General features: G+C 45.3%; 1 protein-coding gene across 1 annotated transcript in view; it reads right to left on the reverse strand.

Annotated features, from left to right (window-relative positions):
• LOC118938840 (PDZ domain-containing RING finger protein 4-like) overlaps nucleotides 1-11,628 on the reverse strand; it is an 81,539-nt gene extending 69,911 nt beyond the window's left edge. The window contains exon 1 of the mRNA XM_036945235.1: nucleotides 11,190-11,628. Within this exon, the coding sequence (XP_036801130.1) occupies nucleotides 11,190-11,258 (69 nt within the window). The 5' untranslated portion in view covers nucleotides 11,259-11,628. The remainder of the gene's footprint in view (nucleotides 1-11,189) is intronic.
• Between the last annotated feature and the right edge of the window lie 6,686 nt (nucleotides 11,629-18,314).

Here is an 18,314-nt window from a genome sequence, read left to right on the forward strand (position 1 = left end):
CTCATTCCCTGGTCTAGCTAGGAGGTAAAACGATCAAATCAGCAGCTACAGGTCAGCTGTTCTCTCTCATTCCCTGGTCTGGCTACGAGGTAAAAATATGAAATCAGCAGCTACAGGCCAGCTGTTCTCTCATTCCCTGGTCTGGCTACGAGTTAAACATATCAAATCAGCAGCTACAGGTCAGCTGTTCTCTCTCATTCCCTGGTCTGGCTACGAGGTAAAAAGATCAAATCAGCAGCTACAGGCCAGCTGTATTCCAGCAGAGCAGAACATTGCAACCGTCCACACAGGAGACATGGGGTGCCTCCCAAACGGCAACCGCGTCTCTACTTCCTAAAGTGGCTGAAGAAATGTGGCATGCCGCCCGGGTCCTCTTTACATACTAACGCTGCACCATCAAGAGCGTCTTGACCTGCATCATGGCCTGGTACGGGATATTGCTCCGACCAACGACCCAAGGCCCTCTAGCGGGTGGTAGAGACGGCCCAGTACATCACTGGGGCTGTGTTCCCACCCATCCAGGACAGGTACTTGAAACAGTGCCTGAGGAGCGCCCGCAACATCATCATACATTGCCATCGGGCATGAGGTCTGATACCAACAGGCTCAGAGACAGTTTCTATCTATAAGCCATCAGACTGCTGAACACTTGAACTGGACTGACCACCTGCACTGACTCTCTGCACTTTAGCACACATCTGCTGCTACCAGACACTTACTATACTGCTACATTTATACACTTGTGTATGTGTATGTGTCCCTGCGCGTGTGTCGCTGCATGTGTATGTGTGTCCCTGCATGTGTGTGTGTGTTCAAAGCCAGTGGTTACACTCAAGCCAGCAGACAGACAAGTGTTGCCTGTCATGTACCCGTCCCAGTAAATGTGCTTGTCTCTCCGTTTCAGAAATCACTGCTGTGTTTGTCAGGCTGATCTAGCTGCTGGTGGACACCAGATCAATCAAACGGCATGTTTTCCATTCCTCACCTTTCTTCTTGGGCGTCACATTTATTGAGCCAGGGACATCATTCACAGAACTGCTTTGGCAGGGGAAGATGGATGATTACATTTGTGGCTGACAGTTTGGGAGATGGAGAACGCACCAGGGTTCCCAGGTAGAAGAAGAATAGGTTTAGGTGTAGATTAGTACACACACACATGCAGACAGGGAGGGAGGGAGGCAGAAAGGGAGGGAGACAGTGAGACAGAAAGGGAGTGAGACAGTGAGACAGGGAGGCAGAAAGGGAGGGAGACAGTGAGACAGGGAGGGAGACAGGGAGGGAGACAGGGAGGCAGTGAGACAGGGAGGGAGGCAATGAGATAGGCAGGGAGACAGGGAGGCAGTGAGGAGGCAGTAAGGCAGGGAGGGAGACAGGGAGGCAGTGAGACAGGGAGGGAGGCAGGGAGGGAGACAGGGAGGCAGTGAGACAGGGAGGGTGACAGGGAGGGAGACAGGGAGGCAGTGAGGGAGACAGGGAGACAGTGAGACAGGGAGGGAGGCAGGGAGGGAGACAGGGAGGCAGTGAGACAGGGAGGGTGATAGGGAGGGAGACAGGGAGGCAGTGAGGAGGCAGTAAGGCAGGGAGGGAGGCAGTGAGGAGGCAGGGAGGCAGGGAGGCAGGGAGGGAGGCAGTGATGAGGCAGGGAGGCAGGGAGGGAGACAGGGAGGCAGTGAGGAGGCAGTGAGGGTGACAGGGAGGCAGTGAGGAGGCAGTGAGGAGGCAGGGACTGTGACAGGGAGGCAGTGAGGAGGCAGTGAGGAGGCAGTGAGGAGGCAGGGAGGGAGACAGGGAGGCAGTGAGGAGGCAGTGAGGAGGCTGTGAGGAGGCAGGGAGGGAGACAGGGAGGCAGTGAGGAGGCAGTGAGGAGGCAGGGAGGCAGTGAGGAGGCAGTGAGGAAGCAGTGAGGAGGCAGTGAGGAGGCAGGGAGGGTGACAGGGAGGCAGTGAGGAGGCAGGGAGGGAGACAGGGAGGCAGTGAGGAGGCAGGGAGGGAGACAGGGAGGCAGTGAGGAGGCAGGGAGGGAGACAGGGAGGCAGTGAGGGAGACAGAGAGGCAGTGCCTATTTAACAAGGCAAGTCAGTTAAGAACAAATTCTCATTTTACAATGACGACCTATCCCGGCCAAACCCTTCCCTAACCTGGACGACGCTGGGCCAATTGTTCACCGCCCTATGGAAATGTGCATGCACATATATATTCTCTCTCTCTCTCTCTCTCTCTCTCTCTCTCTCTCTCTCTCTCTCTCTCTCTCTCTCTCTCTCTCTCTCTCTCTCTCTCTCTCTCTCTCTCTCTCTCTCTCTCTCTCTCTCTCTCTCTCTCTCTCTCTCTCTCTCTCTCTCTCTCTCTCTCTCTCTCTCTCTCTCTCTCTCTCTCTCTCTCTCTCTCTCTCTCTCTCTCTCTCTCTCTCTCTCTCTCTCTCTCTCTCTCTCTCTCTCTCTCTCTCTCTCTCTCTCTCTCTCTCTCTCTGAAACCCACTGTTGATTGTGATGAGGTAATGCTCCAGCCAGGTTATGTGACTGTCTGACCACAGCTTCCCCTGCTCTGTTTGATCCTCTGTGAGCACCGTAGGAGGTGCAGAGGTAGAGTGGCCCCTCCATGCTGTTGACCAGACTAGGCATGTGGCAGAGCATCTGTCTCTATATGGTGACAATATCGATGGACTGGCCTGAAGACGCTGGGAGATAGTTGGTCCCTTGCGCTATTCGGTCATTTACTGTCAGTTCGTCAGTCAGTTACTGTCAGTTCCCCTCAGTTACTGTCAGTTCGTCAGTCAGTTACTGTCAGTTCCCCTCAGTTACTATCAGTCATTCAGTTAGTCAGTCAGTTCCCCTCAGTTACTATCAGTCAGTCAGTTACTGTCAGTTCATCAGTCAGTTACTGTCAGTTCATCAGGCAGTTACTGTCAGTCAGTCAGTCAGTTACTGTCAGTTCATCAGGCAGTTACTGTCAGTTCATCAGTCAGTTACTGTCAGTCAGTCAGTTACTGTCAGTTCATCAGTCAGTTACTGTCAGTTCATCAGGCAGTTACTGTCAGTTCATCAGTCAGTTACTGTCAGTTCCCCTCAGTTACTATCAGTCAGTCAGTTACTGTCAGTTCATCAGTCAGTTACTGTCAGTTTGTCAGTCAGTTAATGTCAGTCAGTCAGTTACTGTCAGTTCATCAGGCAGATACTGTCAGTTCATCAGTCAGTTACTGTCAGTTCATCAGTCAGTTACTGTCAGTTCATCAGGCAGTTACTGTCAGTTCATCAGTCAGTTACTGTCAGTTCCCCTCAGTTACTATCAGTCAGTCAGTTACTGTCAGTTCATCAGTCAGTTACTGTCAGTTTGTCAGTCAGTTAATGTCAGTCAGTCAGTTACTGTCAGTTCATCAGTCAGTTACTGTCAGTTCATCAGTCGGTTACTATCAGTCAGTCAGTTACTATCAGTCAGACGGTTACTATCAGTCAGTCAAAGAGAGCCTAGATAAACAGCTGAAACACACCTACAACTATCCCAGTGACTCTGCCAGGTCCTCCTGGAGAAGAAGACTGGGATGGTTTTCTCTAGAGAGGAAGACATGCCAGGCTGGTGGGACAAAAGACAAGGAATACATTTCCAATGCCGGTCCCAGTAGGGAGAACCAACAATAAACATTCACACCTCAGTCATGAATCGTCTAGGGCTGGTGAGGCTAGCAGGGTCAGCCAGACAGGAATTGTGTTAAAATGGTTAGAATGTGTGAAAATAACAGAGGGGGGTGGGTGGAGGGTGGACAGTTGAATTAGTCGGGTAAAGGACGATTATTCATGTAACATGAAAGATATAGAATAGTGGCAAAAGTCTGGTGGTATGAGATTCACACCAGTGTATTATCGGAAACAAATGATGGAGTGGAAAGAGAGAGAGACAGAGCGAGAGAGATAGAGACAAAGACAGAGACAGAGAGAGCGTGAAAGAGAGAGAGAGAGAGAGAGAGAATGAGAAAAGAGAGTGAGAGGGGGAGGGGGAGAGAGGGAGGAGTGGGACAGGGAGATAGAGACTGAAGGAGTGGGACAGGGAGATAGAGACTGAAGGAGTGGGACAGGGAGATAGAGACTGAAGGAGTATGACAGGGAGATAGAGACTGGAGGAGTGTGACAGGGAGATAGAGACTGAAGGAGTGGGACAGGGAGATAGAGACTGAAGGAGTGGGACAGGGAGATAGAGACTGAAGGAGTGTGACAGGGAGATAGAGACTGAAGGAGTATGACAGGGAGATAGAGACTGAAGGAGTGTGACAGGGAGATAGAGACTGAAGGAGTGGGACAGGGAGATAGAGACTGAAGGAGTGTAACAGGGAGATAGAGACTGAAGGAGTGTGACAGGGAGATAGAGACTGAAGGAGTGTAACAGGGAGATAGATACTGAAGGAGTGTAACAGGGAGATAGATACTGAAGGAGTGTGACAGGGAGATAGATACTGAAGGAGTGGGACAGGGAGATAGAGACTGAAGGAGTGTGACAGGGAGATAGAGACTGAAGGAGTGTGACAGGGAGATAGAGACTGAAGGAGTGTAACAGGGAGATAGATACTGAAGGAGTGTGACAGGGAGATAGAGACTGAAGGAGTGGGACAGGGAGATAGAGACTGAAGAAGTGTGACAGGGAGATAGAGACTGAAGGAGTGGGACAGGGAGATAGAGACTGAAGGAGTGGGACAGGGAGATAGAGACTGAAGGAGTGTGAGAGAATATGTGAGGGAGAGGGAGGCCTATAAAGAGAGAGATTAACAGAAGCCCTCCCTTTCACTGCTGTGCTCTACCTAACACACAGTAACACTGACACACTTTCAGCCTACTGTGCTAGGAGCGCTCTCCTCCCTGTTCTCTTTCCCTCCTCTCCCTCCATCCCCCGTCTCCCTCGTTCCTTATCTCCCTGAGGTACCTCTGTATAATATCTGAACCCATCTCCTCCTCTAAACAGTGTGAGTAGTAGCACGTTTCTCTATCGCTCTCTCTTCTCTCAGTAAGATGCCTGGTGCTGATGCTCAGAGAACTCCAGGTGATGTTGTGTCTGGATTATAGGTGCTGGGGTATTACCTGGTACTGGATAAACTGTACATACAGAAATACACACACACACAAACACACACACACACACACACACACACACACACACACACACACACACACACACACACACACACAGAGCATTTTCTAATAAAAGTCGATCTTGTCACTCTAGCTATCAGCACCAGAATTCCTCCAGTCCTACATCTGTACTCTTCATCTGAGAACAGTGGAGAGGGACTTCACTGTCATTTCTCAGACAGATGCTGCCAGTTTCCTGGGTCGTACTATAGCCTAGAGATGCCCCAAAGGACCCACCGTGGGCCCTGGCCTGCCTGAGTTTGACAAGGCCAATCTTCCTGTTACCCGACGAGGCAGACAAAAGAGACATTCTCGTCCCAATTAAAGCACAGGAGCGTTTAGTAAAATAGCTTAATGAGCTCGCCGATCAGCGTAGCGTGAAAACAGTCATTAGCAACAGCTTTTAGGTAGCGGGGCTAGCCTAGTGTCTGCCGCACACACTCACTCACACACGCGCATGGCGCAAGCTGCTCTCCTGGTGTAATTATCTTTGATAGAGAGGGGGGGGGGACAGACAGAGAGAGCGAGAGAAAGAGAGAGTGAGAGAGAGAAACAGGGAGAGAGAGAAACAGAGAGAGAGAGAGAGAAAGAGAGAGAGAGAGAGAGAGTGAGCAAGCGAGTGAGCAAGAGAGACAGAGAGAGGCATCTTCCCCTATATTTGGAACAAAGGACTGATAACCCATCCACAAAAGTGGAGACAAATTTGACCCCAATAACTACCGTGGGATTGCGTCAACAGCAACCTTGGGAAAATCCTCTGGATTAACAGCAGACCTGGTCATTTCCTCAGTGAAAACAATGTACTGAGCAAATGTCAAATGGGCTTTTTACCAAATTACCGTACGACAGACCACGTATTCACCCTGCACACCCTAATTGACAAACAAACAATCCAAAACAAAGGCAAAGTCTTCTCATGTTTTGTTGACTTCAAAAAAGCTTTTGACTGAATTTGGCACTCTGGTCAGATGAGACTAAAATTGAGCTTTTGACCATCAAGAAAAACGCTATGTCTGGCACAAATCCAACACCTCTCATCACCCCGAGAACACCATGTTTTCATCGGCAGGGACTGCGAAACTGGTCAGAATTGAAGGAATGATGGATGACGCTAAATACAGGGAAATTCTTGAGGGACACCTGTTTGTCTTCCAGAGATTTGAGACTGGGACGGAGGTTCACCTTCCAGCAGCACAATGACCCTAAGCATACTGCTAAAGCAACACTTGAGTGGTTTAAGGCGAAGAGAGAGAGAGAGAGAGAGAGAGAGAGAGAGAGAGAGAGAGAGAGAGAGAGAGAGAGAGAGAGAGAACGACAGAGAGAGAGAGAGTGAGAGAGTGAGAGAGAAATAGAGAGAGAGACATTACTGTTACATTTGATTGTTTATTTGTTAACATGTGTTTCCCATGCCAATAAAGTCATTGAATTGAAATGTAATGTAATTGAAATTGAATTGAATTGGAATTGAAATAGAAATGTAATTTAATTGAAATGTTATTGAAATAGAAATGTAATTTAATTGAGAGTGTCACACCTTGATCTGTTTCACCTGTCTTGAGATTGTCTCCACCCCCTCCAGGTGTCGCTTATTATCCCTGGTGTGTGTTTCCTGTCACTCTGTGCCAGTTCGTCTTGTATGCTTTTCAAATCAACCAGAGGTTTTCCCATACTCATGCGGTTTTTGACCCTTGCCTGTTTCCGTACGCGCCTGCCTGACTTTTCTGCCTGCCCTGACCTCGAGCCTGCCTGCCACTCTGTACCTCCTGGACTCTGAACTGGTTTGCCTGTCCACAATCATTCTCTTGCCTACCCCTTTTGGATTGTTTAATAAATATCAAGACCCAAACCATCTGCCTCCCGTGTCTGCATCTGGGTTTCACCTTGTGCCCTGAGAGAGAGAGAGAGAGAGAGAGAGAAGAGAGAGAGAGAGAGAGAAGAGAGAGAGAGAGAGAGAGAGAGAGGAGAGGAGAGAGAGAGAGAGAGAGAGAGGAGAGGAGAGAGAGAGAGAGAGAGAGAGAGAGAGAGAGAGAGAGAGAGAGGTGAGAGAGAGAGAGAGAGAGAGAGAGGAGAGGAGAGAGAGAGAGAGAGAGAGAGAGAGAGAGAGAGAGAGAGAGAGAGAGAGAGAGAGAGAGAGAGAGAGAGAGAGAGAGAGAGAGAGAGAGAGAGAGAGAGAGAGAGGTGCAGGGAAGAGAGAGAGAGAGAGAGAGAGAGGTGCAGGGAAGAGACAACACCAGGAGCAGCAGACAGTCCATGTCTCAATTGTCTCAAGGCTTAAACATCCTTCTTTAACCCGTCTCCTCGGTGGATTTAACAAGTGACATCAATAAGGGATCATAGCTTTCACCTGGATTCACCTGGACAGTCTATGTCATGGAAATAGCAGGTGTTCATAATGGTTTGTATACTTAGTGTATGTCCATGACATAGCTAAGTTTGTCGCTGGTATGGGCTAGTAAATATCCTAAACCAAGCTAAAACCTGGGGAGAGAGGGAGGAGAGAATTCACTTTCTGTTTCTTCTGCTGCTGGCTGGCTTGCTAATGTTCACTCAAATACGTTTTTCCACATGTCATTTATGAAATGAGATTTTCCTTCCATAAAGATTGGAATTGTGTCAATATGTTGTGAATATTGTCGAAAAATCCTCACAGCCTGGGGAGTGTAACTTGGTGCGCACCAGCTCATCGTGTACAGTGGCCTACAGCCATGTTCCTCCACCATGTGCAGTAGCCTACAGCCATGTTCCTCCACCATGTACAGTAGCCTACAGCCATGTTCCTCCACCATGTACAGTAGCCTACAGCCATGTTCCTCCACCATGTACAGTAGCCTACAGCCATGTTCCTCCACCATGTACAGTAGCCTACAGCCATGTTCCTCCACCATGTACAGTAGCTTACAGCCATGTTCCTCCACCATGTACAGTAGCCTACAGCCATGTTCCTCCACCATGTGCAGTAGCCTACAGCCATGTTCCTCCACCATGTACAGTAGCCTACAGCCATGTTCCTCCACCATGTACAGTAGCCTACAGCCATGTTCCTCCACCATGTACAGTGGCCTACAGCCATGTTCCTCCCCCATGTACAGTAACCTACAGCCACGTTCCTCCGCCATGTACAGTAGCCTACAGCCATGTTCCTCCACCATGTACAGTGGCCTACAGCCATGTTCCTCCCCCATGTACAGTAACCTACAGCCATGTTCCTCCACCATGTACAGTAGCCTACAGCCATGTTCCTCCACCATGTACAGTAGCCTACAGCCATGTTCCTCCACCATGTACAGTAGCCTACAGCCATGTTCCTCCACCATGTACAGTAGCCTACAGCCATGTTCCTCCCCCATGTACAGTAACCTACAGCCATGTTCCTCCACCATGTACAGTAGCCTACAGCCATGTTCCTCCACCATGTACAGTAGCCTACAGCCGTACGAGTTATAGAAATTGCCATCTTGTGTTCGGGGCTTTTCGGCAGTCTTCGTGTTTTTTATATGCAGGGAGCATAAATTGTACATTTGTAAACTTACAAAGAATTGTTGAAGTTAGAACCCATGTATATTAGTTGATATACAGTCATGGCTAAAATGTTTGAGAATGACACAAATATTAATTTTCGCAAAGTTTGCTGCTTCAGTGTCTTTAGATATTTTCGTCAGATGTTATTATAGGAATACTGAAGTATAACTACAAGCATTTCATAAGTGTCAAAGGCTTTTATCGACAATTACCTTAATTTGATGCAAAGACTCAATATTTGCAGTGTTGGCCCTTCTTTTTCAAGGCCTCTGCAATCTGCCCTGGCATGCTGTCTATTAACTTCTGGGCCACATCCTGACTGATGGCAGCACATTCTTGCATAATCAATGCTTGGAGTTTGTCAGAATTTGTGGGTTTTTGTTTGTCCATCCGCCTCTTGAGGATTGACCACAAGTTCTCAATGGGATTAAGGTCTGAAAAATTGGGCTGACAAGGCTGGAAATTCTCCAGCCTTGTCCTCGTCAACACTCACACCTGTGTTAATGAGAGAATCACTGACATGATGTCAGCTGGGCCTTTTGTGGCAGGGCTGAAATGCATTGGAAATGTTTTTGGTGGATTCAGTTCATTTGCATGGCAAAGAGGGACTTTGCAAATAATTTCAATTCATCTGATCACTCTTCATAACAATCTGGAGTATGTGCAAATTGCCATCATACAAACTGAGGCAGCAGACTTTGTGAAAATTAATATTTGTGTCATTCTCAAAACTTTTGGCCACGACTGTACAGTACAGCAACAACTACATAAATATCTACTAAGGTCCATTATCTGCTACCTGCATTTTAAAACTACAACATTTTCTCTCAGCCTCATCGCAAAGTGTGTAGAATAGCAGGACATTAGATTTAAAACTACAACATTTTCTCTCAGCCTCATCGCAAAGTGTATAGAATAGCAGGAAATTAGATTCAAAACTACAACATTTTCTCTCAGCCTCATCGCAAAGTGTATAGAATAGCAGGAAATTAGATTTAAAACTACAACATTTTCTCTCAGCCTCATGGCAGAATGTGAACAAAAGCATGAGATGAGCTATAATTATTTTTCTTTTTTAAATCACTGCCTCATGGAGAAAAAAAGTGTAGAATTGCAGAAAAGTAGCTTTAAAACTGCAACATTTTCTCTTAGCCTCATGACAAAATGTGTAGAATGACACTGGGGCAGTCCGGCCCTGGGAAAGAATAGGTTTGGACACCTGGTAACCCAAGGTTACTCTTTCTATCAATTAGTGGTTTTGTCTCATGTGCTGTTCTGGGTCTCTGCTGACACAAGCAGACATGAAAACTGAACGAGGAGGGTGGAGTCAAATGCTTCCTCTGGCAGACAGTATCAAACTTAGAGGACAAAAACACTGGATACCTGCTACTCAACAATAACATTCACACCCAGGTGGTACCTTCCGTTCCTATTTTATCAACCCATCGAGAGCTTGGAACTATACAGTTCTATGAGGTTATAACAATTCTTACAGAATTGACTCTACAGTCCCAACTTTCATTGGTTTGAATGAAGTCAGTTATTTTTATATTGAATTATTTTGAACTTCACAGCCTGCGTTGGGGTATTTAATGTACGGTATAGGTAGAGAACATTGAACAGAACAAGACTGGGTCAATAACTCCATTTTGTAAACAAATGACGATAGAACCATAGCAGTAGTTCCAAACTCTTGACATTCCATTCAAGCACAATCAAAGAAATGAATCATGCATTCACTAAATTGCTCATTTCCCATTAAAACAATAAACCAGATGTAAAAATAATACAAGCCATTAGACATTTTGTGTTGTTGTGAAAGGAAAAGGGCTCAACTCTTAATGCTCCGACACTCATTAGTGGTGCCTACAAGAGACTCTGTTTGATTATAAAGGTTTTATAAAGGAAAGAGAAACCACACTGCCACAAACAGGCAGCGATATTTCATATGTTGTGCTTTGATGTACTCAGTATCCCATCCTCCCATGGAAACAGCACGCAGGGAAAGATGAGCAGCAGTGAGAGCATCATGAACCCCTCTGAAGCCAGCAGAGGACAATTACTGAACTTGTTCCTTACATCTTCTGCTGAGGAGAAATAACTAACTGTCCCTTCTGTGTCTCTTCTCTCTTTCCCTTCACTCTTCTCTCGCTCCCTTCTCTCTTCTCTCTCTCCCGTCTCTCTTCTCTCTCTCCCTTCTCTCTCTTCTCTCTTCTCTCTCCCTTCTCTCTTCTCTCTCCCTTCTCTCTCTCCCTTCTCTCTTCTCTCTCTCTTCTCTATTCTCTCTCTCCCTTATCTCTTCTCTCTCCCTTTCTCTTTGAAGAGAATACTGCATATTCTGCCTGCCTGACTAACTGTCTCCCTGCTTAGAAGAAATTGTCTCATTTTCTCTCTCATTTGCTTGCCTTCTAATCTAAAAGTATCCTCTTTCTCTTCCTCTCTCTTTCTCTTTCTGAAAACACCCTCACACGTTCCCACCAAATCGCAAAGATAGGAACCCTTCCTATCTTCCAGTGTGAAAAACATTTCACATCTAGCACAGTGTCAAGTCTCTCTTACCTGTGAAATCTCATACAGCAGCTTGTAGTGTTCCTCCCGTTTCTGTAAAGAGCACAAATTGCAGCCCATTCTAGTTGTCGTGGAGATGACAGGCGGCGGCAGTGCGCGGTGGGTCCCCCAGGGTAGATATGCGGAGGATCACACAGGGGGCTCTGCCTGAAAACCCGGCTCCGTTTTTCATCAGGGTGTCCTTAGAAAGACACTCTTCTCTCACCCTCACACACACAGCGGTACCACAGTACACACACACTCCGATACACCAATACTAAGCTCCAAGCTCCAGGATCCAGCAAAGTGTCTTGTGTTGGGAGTCCTCTCAGAGTGTGTGTGTGTGTGTTGTGTTGGGAGTCCTCTCAGAGTGTGTGTGTGTGTTGTGTGTGTGTTGCATTTGTCAATAGAAGAAGCAATCAGCTCCTCTCTCTCCTCTTTCTCCTCTTTATTTCTCTCTCTCTCTTACACACACTCTCTCTCATTCCCCCTCGTCTCCCTCTCTCTCTCCTCTCTCTTTCTCTCTCTCTCTCTCGCTCTCTCTGTCTGTCACTATGAGCACACATTCATACACACGCTGGGCTTGTAGAGACACACCCCTCTCTCTGTCAGGCTTGCTGCACATCACCACACCTACTGTGGTTCATGAATAATAATCAAGCTCATTGGCTGTTCTGTTAGGGGGAGGGGGGAGGGGGAGGATTCTCAAAGCTCTGATACAATACTGAGCTGGTACTGTGCTTAATGTGTGTGTGAGTGGGGAGTGGGGGGGATCTCTGGGTGTGTGTGTGTCTGCATTTGTGTGTATGTGTGTACGCGTTTCCTTGCATATACAGTATAGTACCTCTAAACAAAGCCATGAAAAGCCTCAACCTTCTTTATTGGACATTCAATGTATTTTACACAATTGAACTGTTACAAAACACAATACATTGACATCTAGATTTCAAACACGGATCAATCTAATCAATCAGATAGCCTTTTCAAAGTGAAAAGTGATAGAAGAGAAGTGGCATTTTGTGAAGTGAAATAGATTTCCAGTCGGCCAGTGATTGTAACTAAACAGATCCTCTCAGAGCTAGTAGACAAGGGCACCCTGATTGACACAGGAAGAGACACAGACGGAGGGTATTGATTGGATCAAATTAGCTTCCACTCCAACTGCCCTCACACTGCAGGAGGGAGGGAGGGAGGGAGGGAGGGAGGGAGGGAGGGAGGGAGGGAGGGAGGGAGGGAGGGAGGGAGGGAGGGAGGGAGAAAGTGGGGAGAGAGAGAGCGAGAGAGAGGGAGGAAGTGGGGAAAGGGAGGGAGAGAGAGAGAGAGAGAGAGAGGGGGGAGAGGAAGGGGGGAGAGAAAGGGACAGAGACAAAGAAAGTGGGGGGAGAGAGAGAGAGAGAGAGAGAGAGAGGTAGAGAGGTAGAGGTAGAAGGGAGTGATAGAGACTAATCCGATGTTCAGTTATACCCCCCAGTCTGGAGAGAGACCAAACATCTGTCTTCACACCATGTTCAGTAAAGGCAGCAGCATCACAGTGACTTTTAAAATGCCCCAGTCCCACCCTTATCCCCCAGAGTGGACGCAGTCAAGGGCATCAGATCACAGGACAGCTCCTATACAGATAACACTGTCCCCATCCGGTGAGGTCACCAACTGACTGACCAACTGTCTCCACTGACCTCTGAAGGTGACTCCTCACTCCTCCCGGGTAACATCACTCTCACTAACTAACGACCTTCAGGGCCAGTTTCCTGGACACAGATTAAGCCTATCTCTGGTCATAAAGCCAATGTCAATGAAGATGATCCATTGAGCGTGCTTTTTAGTCTGGGACGATAGGCTTCATCTGAGTCCGGGAAACAGGCCTCTAGGGTCCACCCCTCCTAGTTTGTTCTATCTGAATGGCACTGGATTGGATACACATGGGACAGGACAGATGCCTCGGCGAGAGTAAATCAAATCAATCAAATCAAATAGTATTTGTCACATGCTTGGTAAACAACAGGTGGAGGCTAACAGTGAAAAGCTTACAGGCCTTCCCAACAATGCAGAGAAGAAAATATAGTAACAAGAGGATTAAATCCACAATGAGTAACGATAACTTGGCTATATACACAGGGCACCAGTACTGAGATGATGTGCTGCCAGCCAGAGGTTGAAAAAGTATTCTATGGTCATACTTGAGTAAAAGTAAAGATACTGTCACGCCCTGGCCTTAGTATTCTGTGTTTTCTTTATTATGTTGGTTAGGCCAGGGTGTGACATGGGTGATTTATGTGTCTTGTTTTGTCTAGGGGTTTTGTAGTCTATGGGGTTGTGTTCAGTTGAGTGTTCTAGGTAAGTCTATGGTTGCCTGGAGTGGTTTTCAATCAGAGGCAGATGTTTATTGTTGTCTCTGATTGGGAACCATATTTAGGCAGCCATATTCTTTAGGTATCTTGTGGGTGATTGTTCCTGTCTCTGTGTTTTGCACCAGTTTCGGTTTTTCCACGTTTTCTGATTTTGTAGAGTGTTCACGTTTTCATCTTTCATTAAAGATGTTTATAAATAACCACGCTGCATTTTGGTCCTCCTCTCCTTCCCAGGAAGAAAACCGTTACAGATACCTTAAAAGAAAACGACTCAAGTAAAAGTGAAAGTAACCCACTAAAATACTACAGCAGGTAGCCTAGCGGTTAGAGCGTTGGAGAGAGATCGAATCCCCGAGCTGACAAGATAAAAATCTGTCGTTCTGCCCCTGAACAAGGCAGTTAACCCACTGTTCCTAGGCCGTCATTGTAAATAGGAATTTGTTCTTAACTGACTTGCCTGGTTAAATAAAGGTAATTATTTTTTATTAAAACTTGAGTATAAGTCTAAAAGTATCTGGTTTTAAATGTACTTAAGGTGTAAAAAGTACTGAATCGTCATACTGGAGTAAAGGTAAATGCTACGCATCAAATTCCTCTATAGTAAGCAAACCAGACGGCACAATTTATATCATTATTTGACAGCTAGGGGCACATTCCAAAACTCAGACATCATTTACAAACAAAGCATTTATGTTTAGTGAGTCTGTCAGATCAGAGGCAGTAGGGAGGACCAGGGACGTTCTCTTGATAAGTGTGTGAATTGGACCATTTTACTGCTCTGGTAAGCATTCAGAATGTAACGACTACTTTTGGGTGTCAGGGAAAATTAATGAAGTAAAATATACATTATTTGTAGAATGTAGTAAAGTAAAAGTTGTCAAAAATATAAATAGTAAAGTACAGATACCCCAAAAAACAACATAAGTAGTACTTTAAAGTATTATTCTTAAGTACTTGACACCACTGTGTGCTGGGGTATGAGGTAATTCACTTAGCCATGTACAGTACCAGTCAAAAGTTTGGACACACCTACTCATTCAAGGGTTTTTCTTTATTTTTTACTATTTTCTACATTGTAGAATAATAGTGAAGACATCAAAACTATCCAATAACACATATGGAATCATGTATTAACCAAAAAAGTGTTAAATTAATAAAAAATATATTTCATATTTTAGATCCTTCAAAGTAGCCACCCTTTGCCTTGATGACAGCTTTGCACACTCTTGGCATTCTCTCAACCAGCTTCATAAGGTAGTCACCTGGAATGCATTTCAATGAACTTGTGTGCCTTGTTAAGTTCATTTGTGGAATTTATTTCCTTCTTAATGCTTTCGAGCAAATCAATTGTGTTGTGACAAGGTAGGGGAGGTATACAGAATATAGCCCTATTTGTTAAAAGACCAAGTCCATATTATGTCAAGAACAGCTCAAATAAACAAAGACAAACAACAGTCCATCATTACTTTAAGACATGAAGGTCAGTCAATGCGGAACATTTCAAGAACTTTAAAGTTTCTTCAAGTTCAGTCGCAAAAACCATCAACACTATGATGAAACTGTCTCTCATGAGGACCGCCACAGGAAAGGCTGACCCATAGTTACCTCTGCTGCAGAGGATCAGTTCATTAGAGTTACAGACTCAGATTGCAGCCCAAATGAAAGCTTCACAGAGTTCAAGTAACAGACACGTCTCAACATCAACTGTTCAGAGGAGATTACGTGAATCAGGCCTTCATGGTCAAATTGCTGCAAAGAAACCACTACTAAAGGATTCCAATAAGAAGAAGAGACTTGCTTGGGCCAAAAAAAACACGAGCAATGGACATTAGACTGGTGGAAATCTGTCCTTTGGTCTGATGAGTCCAAATTTGAGATTTTTGGTTCCAACCGCTGTGTCTTTGTGAGACGCAGAGTAGGTGAACTGATGATCTCTGCATGTGTGTTTCCCACCGTGAAGCATGGAGGAGGAGGTGTGATGGAGTTGGGTTGCTTTTCTGGTGACACTGTCTGTGATTTATTTACATTCAAGGCACGCTTAACCAGCATGGCTACTACAGCATTCTGCAGCGATATGCCATCCCATCTGGTTTGCGCTTAGTGAGATTATCATTTGTTTTATCAACAGTAGGTACTGGTTAGAGTAGATACAGGTTAGAAACCGGTTATAGTGGGTACAGGTTAGAGTAGATACAGGTTAGAGACAGGTTAGAGCAGGTACAGGTTAGAGTAGGTACAGGTTAGAGCAGGTACATGTTGGAGTAGGTACAGGTTAGAGACAGGTTAGAGCAGGTACAGGTTAGAGACAGATTAGAGTAGGTACATGTTGGAGTAGGTACAGGTTAGAGACAGGTTAGAGTAGGTACATGTTGGAGTAGGTACAGGTTAGAGACAGGTTAGGTAAGTGCAGGTTAGAGTAGATACAGGTTAGAGTAGGTACAGGTTAGATACAGGTTAGAGTAGGTACAGGTTAGAGTAGGTACAGGTTAGAGTAGGTACAGATTAGAGTAGGTACAGATTAGAGTAGGTACAGGTTAGAGACAGATTAGAGTAGGTACATGTTAGAGACAGGTTAGAGTAGGTACAGGTTAGAGTAGGTACAGGTTAGAGTAGGTACAGATTAGAGTAGGTACAGATTAGAGTAGGTACAGGTTAGATACAGGTTAGAGTAGGTACAGGTTAGAGTAGGTACAGGTTAGAGTAGGTACAGATTAGAGTAGGTACAGATTAGAGTAGGTACAGGTTAGAGACAGATTAGAGTAGGTACAGGTTAGAGACAGATTAGAGTAGGTACAGATTAGAGTAGGTACAGGTTAGATACAGATTAGAGTAGATACAGATTAGAGTAGATACAGGTTAGAGACAGATTAGAGTAGATACAGGTTAGAGACAGATTAGAGTAGGTACAGGTTAGAGACAGATTAGAGCAGGTACAGGTTAGAGACAGATTAGAGCAGGTACAGGTTAGAGACAGATTAGAGTAGGTACAGATTAGAGTAGGTACAGGTTAGATACAGATTAGAGTAGATACAGATTAGAGTAGATACAGGTTAGAGACAGATTAGAGTAGATACAGGTTAGAGACAGATTAGAGTAGGTACAGGTTAGAGACAGATTAGAGCAGGTACAGGTTAGAGACAGATTAGAGCAGGTACAGGTTAGAGACAGATTAGAGTAGGTACAGATTAGAGACAGATTAGAGCAGGTACAGGTTAGAGACAGATTAGAGCAGGTACAGGTTAGAGACAGATTAGAGTAGGTACAGGTTAGAGACAGATTAGAGTAGGTACAGGTTAGAGACAGATTAGAGTAGATACAGGTTAGAGACAGGTTAGAGTAGGTACAGGTTAGAGACAGATTAGAGTAGATACAGATTAGAGTAGGTACAGGTTAGAGACAGATTAGAGACAGATTAGAGTAGATACAGGTTAGAGACAGATTAGAGTAGGTACAGGTTAGAGACAGATTAGAGTAGGTACAGGTTAGAGACAGATTAGAGTAGGTACAGGTTAGAGACAGATTAGAGTAGGTACAGGTTAGAGACAGATTAGAGTAGGTACAGGTTAGAGACAGATTAGAGTAGATACAGATTAGAGTAGGTACAGGTTAGAGACAGATTAGAGACAGATTAGAGTAGATACAGGTTAGAGTAGGTACAGGTTAGAGACAGATTAGAGTAGGTACAGGTTAGAGACAGATTAGAGTAGATACAGATTAGAGTAGGTACAGGTTAGAGACAGATTAGAGACAGATTAGAGTAGGTACAGATTAGAGCAGGTACAGGTTAGAGACAGATTAGAGTAGGTACAGGTTAGAGACAGATTAGAGTAGATACAGATTAGAGTAGGTACAGGTTAGAGACAGATTAGAGTAGATACAGATTAGAGTAGGTACAGGTTAGAGACAGATTAGAGACAGATTAGAGTAGATACAGGTTAGAGTAGGTACAGGTTAGAGACAGATTAGCGTAGGCACAGGTTAGAGTAGGTACAGATTAGAGACAGATTAGAGTAGATACAGGTTAGAGTAGGTACAGGTTAGAGTAGATACAGGTTAGAGTAGGTACAGGTTAGATACAGATTAGAGTAGATACAGGTTAGAGTAGGTACAGGTTAGATACAGATTAGAGTAGATACAGATTAGAGTAGGTACAGGTTAGATACAGGTTAGAGTAGATACAGATTAGAGTAGGTACAGGTTAGATACAGGTTAGAGTAGATACAGGTTAGAGATAGATTAGAGTAGATATAGGTTAGAATAGGTACAGGTTAAAGCAGGAACAGGTGAGTTGGACACAGTCTGCTCAGGTGTGACAGAAAGGTATTTGTGTTTGGAGCTAGAGGTTACAGGTTGAAGGTTAACCAGAAATGACCAAACTGCAGGGGACATGTGTGTGACTTCAAAGGAAAGCTGACACATTAGAATTACCATAATGTCCTACATAATGCGGTTCACATAAATGGGTCACTTTGTTGGCGAGAAATGACACTGGAGAGGAAAAACGTAGTTGTCTTAAATTTCAGAACATCACAAGTCTGAGGTGTGTGGTGGAATTGTAGGTTGGCAAAACAGAGGCTCAATGGTTCAAAGCCTCCGGTAACCTTGACTACAGACATACCGGTGTGAGAGATGGAGAGAGTGCAACTAATCATGAACAATGATCACGCATCCGGCCTGAAGCAAGCTGCACACTGCTCTGAAGAATATCAAGTACCACCTCACCTTAAATAAGTTACCAATCAAAAGTTGGTAAAGTCTCTCTCTCTTTCTATCAATGTTGCCTTGAAGC

This window comes from Oncorhynchus mykiss, chromosome 15 (genome assembly GCF_013265735.2).
Source record: "Oncorhynchus mykiss isolate Arlee chromosome 15, USDA_OmykA_1.1, whole genome shotgun sequence".
NCBI classification, from domain to species: Eukaryota; Metazoa; Chordata; class Actinopteri; order Salmoniformes; family Salmonidae; genus Oncorhynchus; species Oncorhynchus mykiss.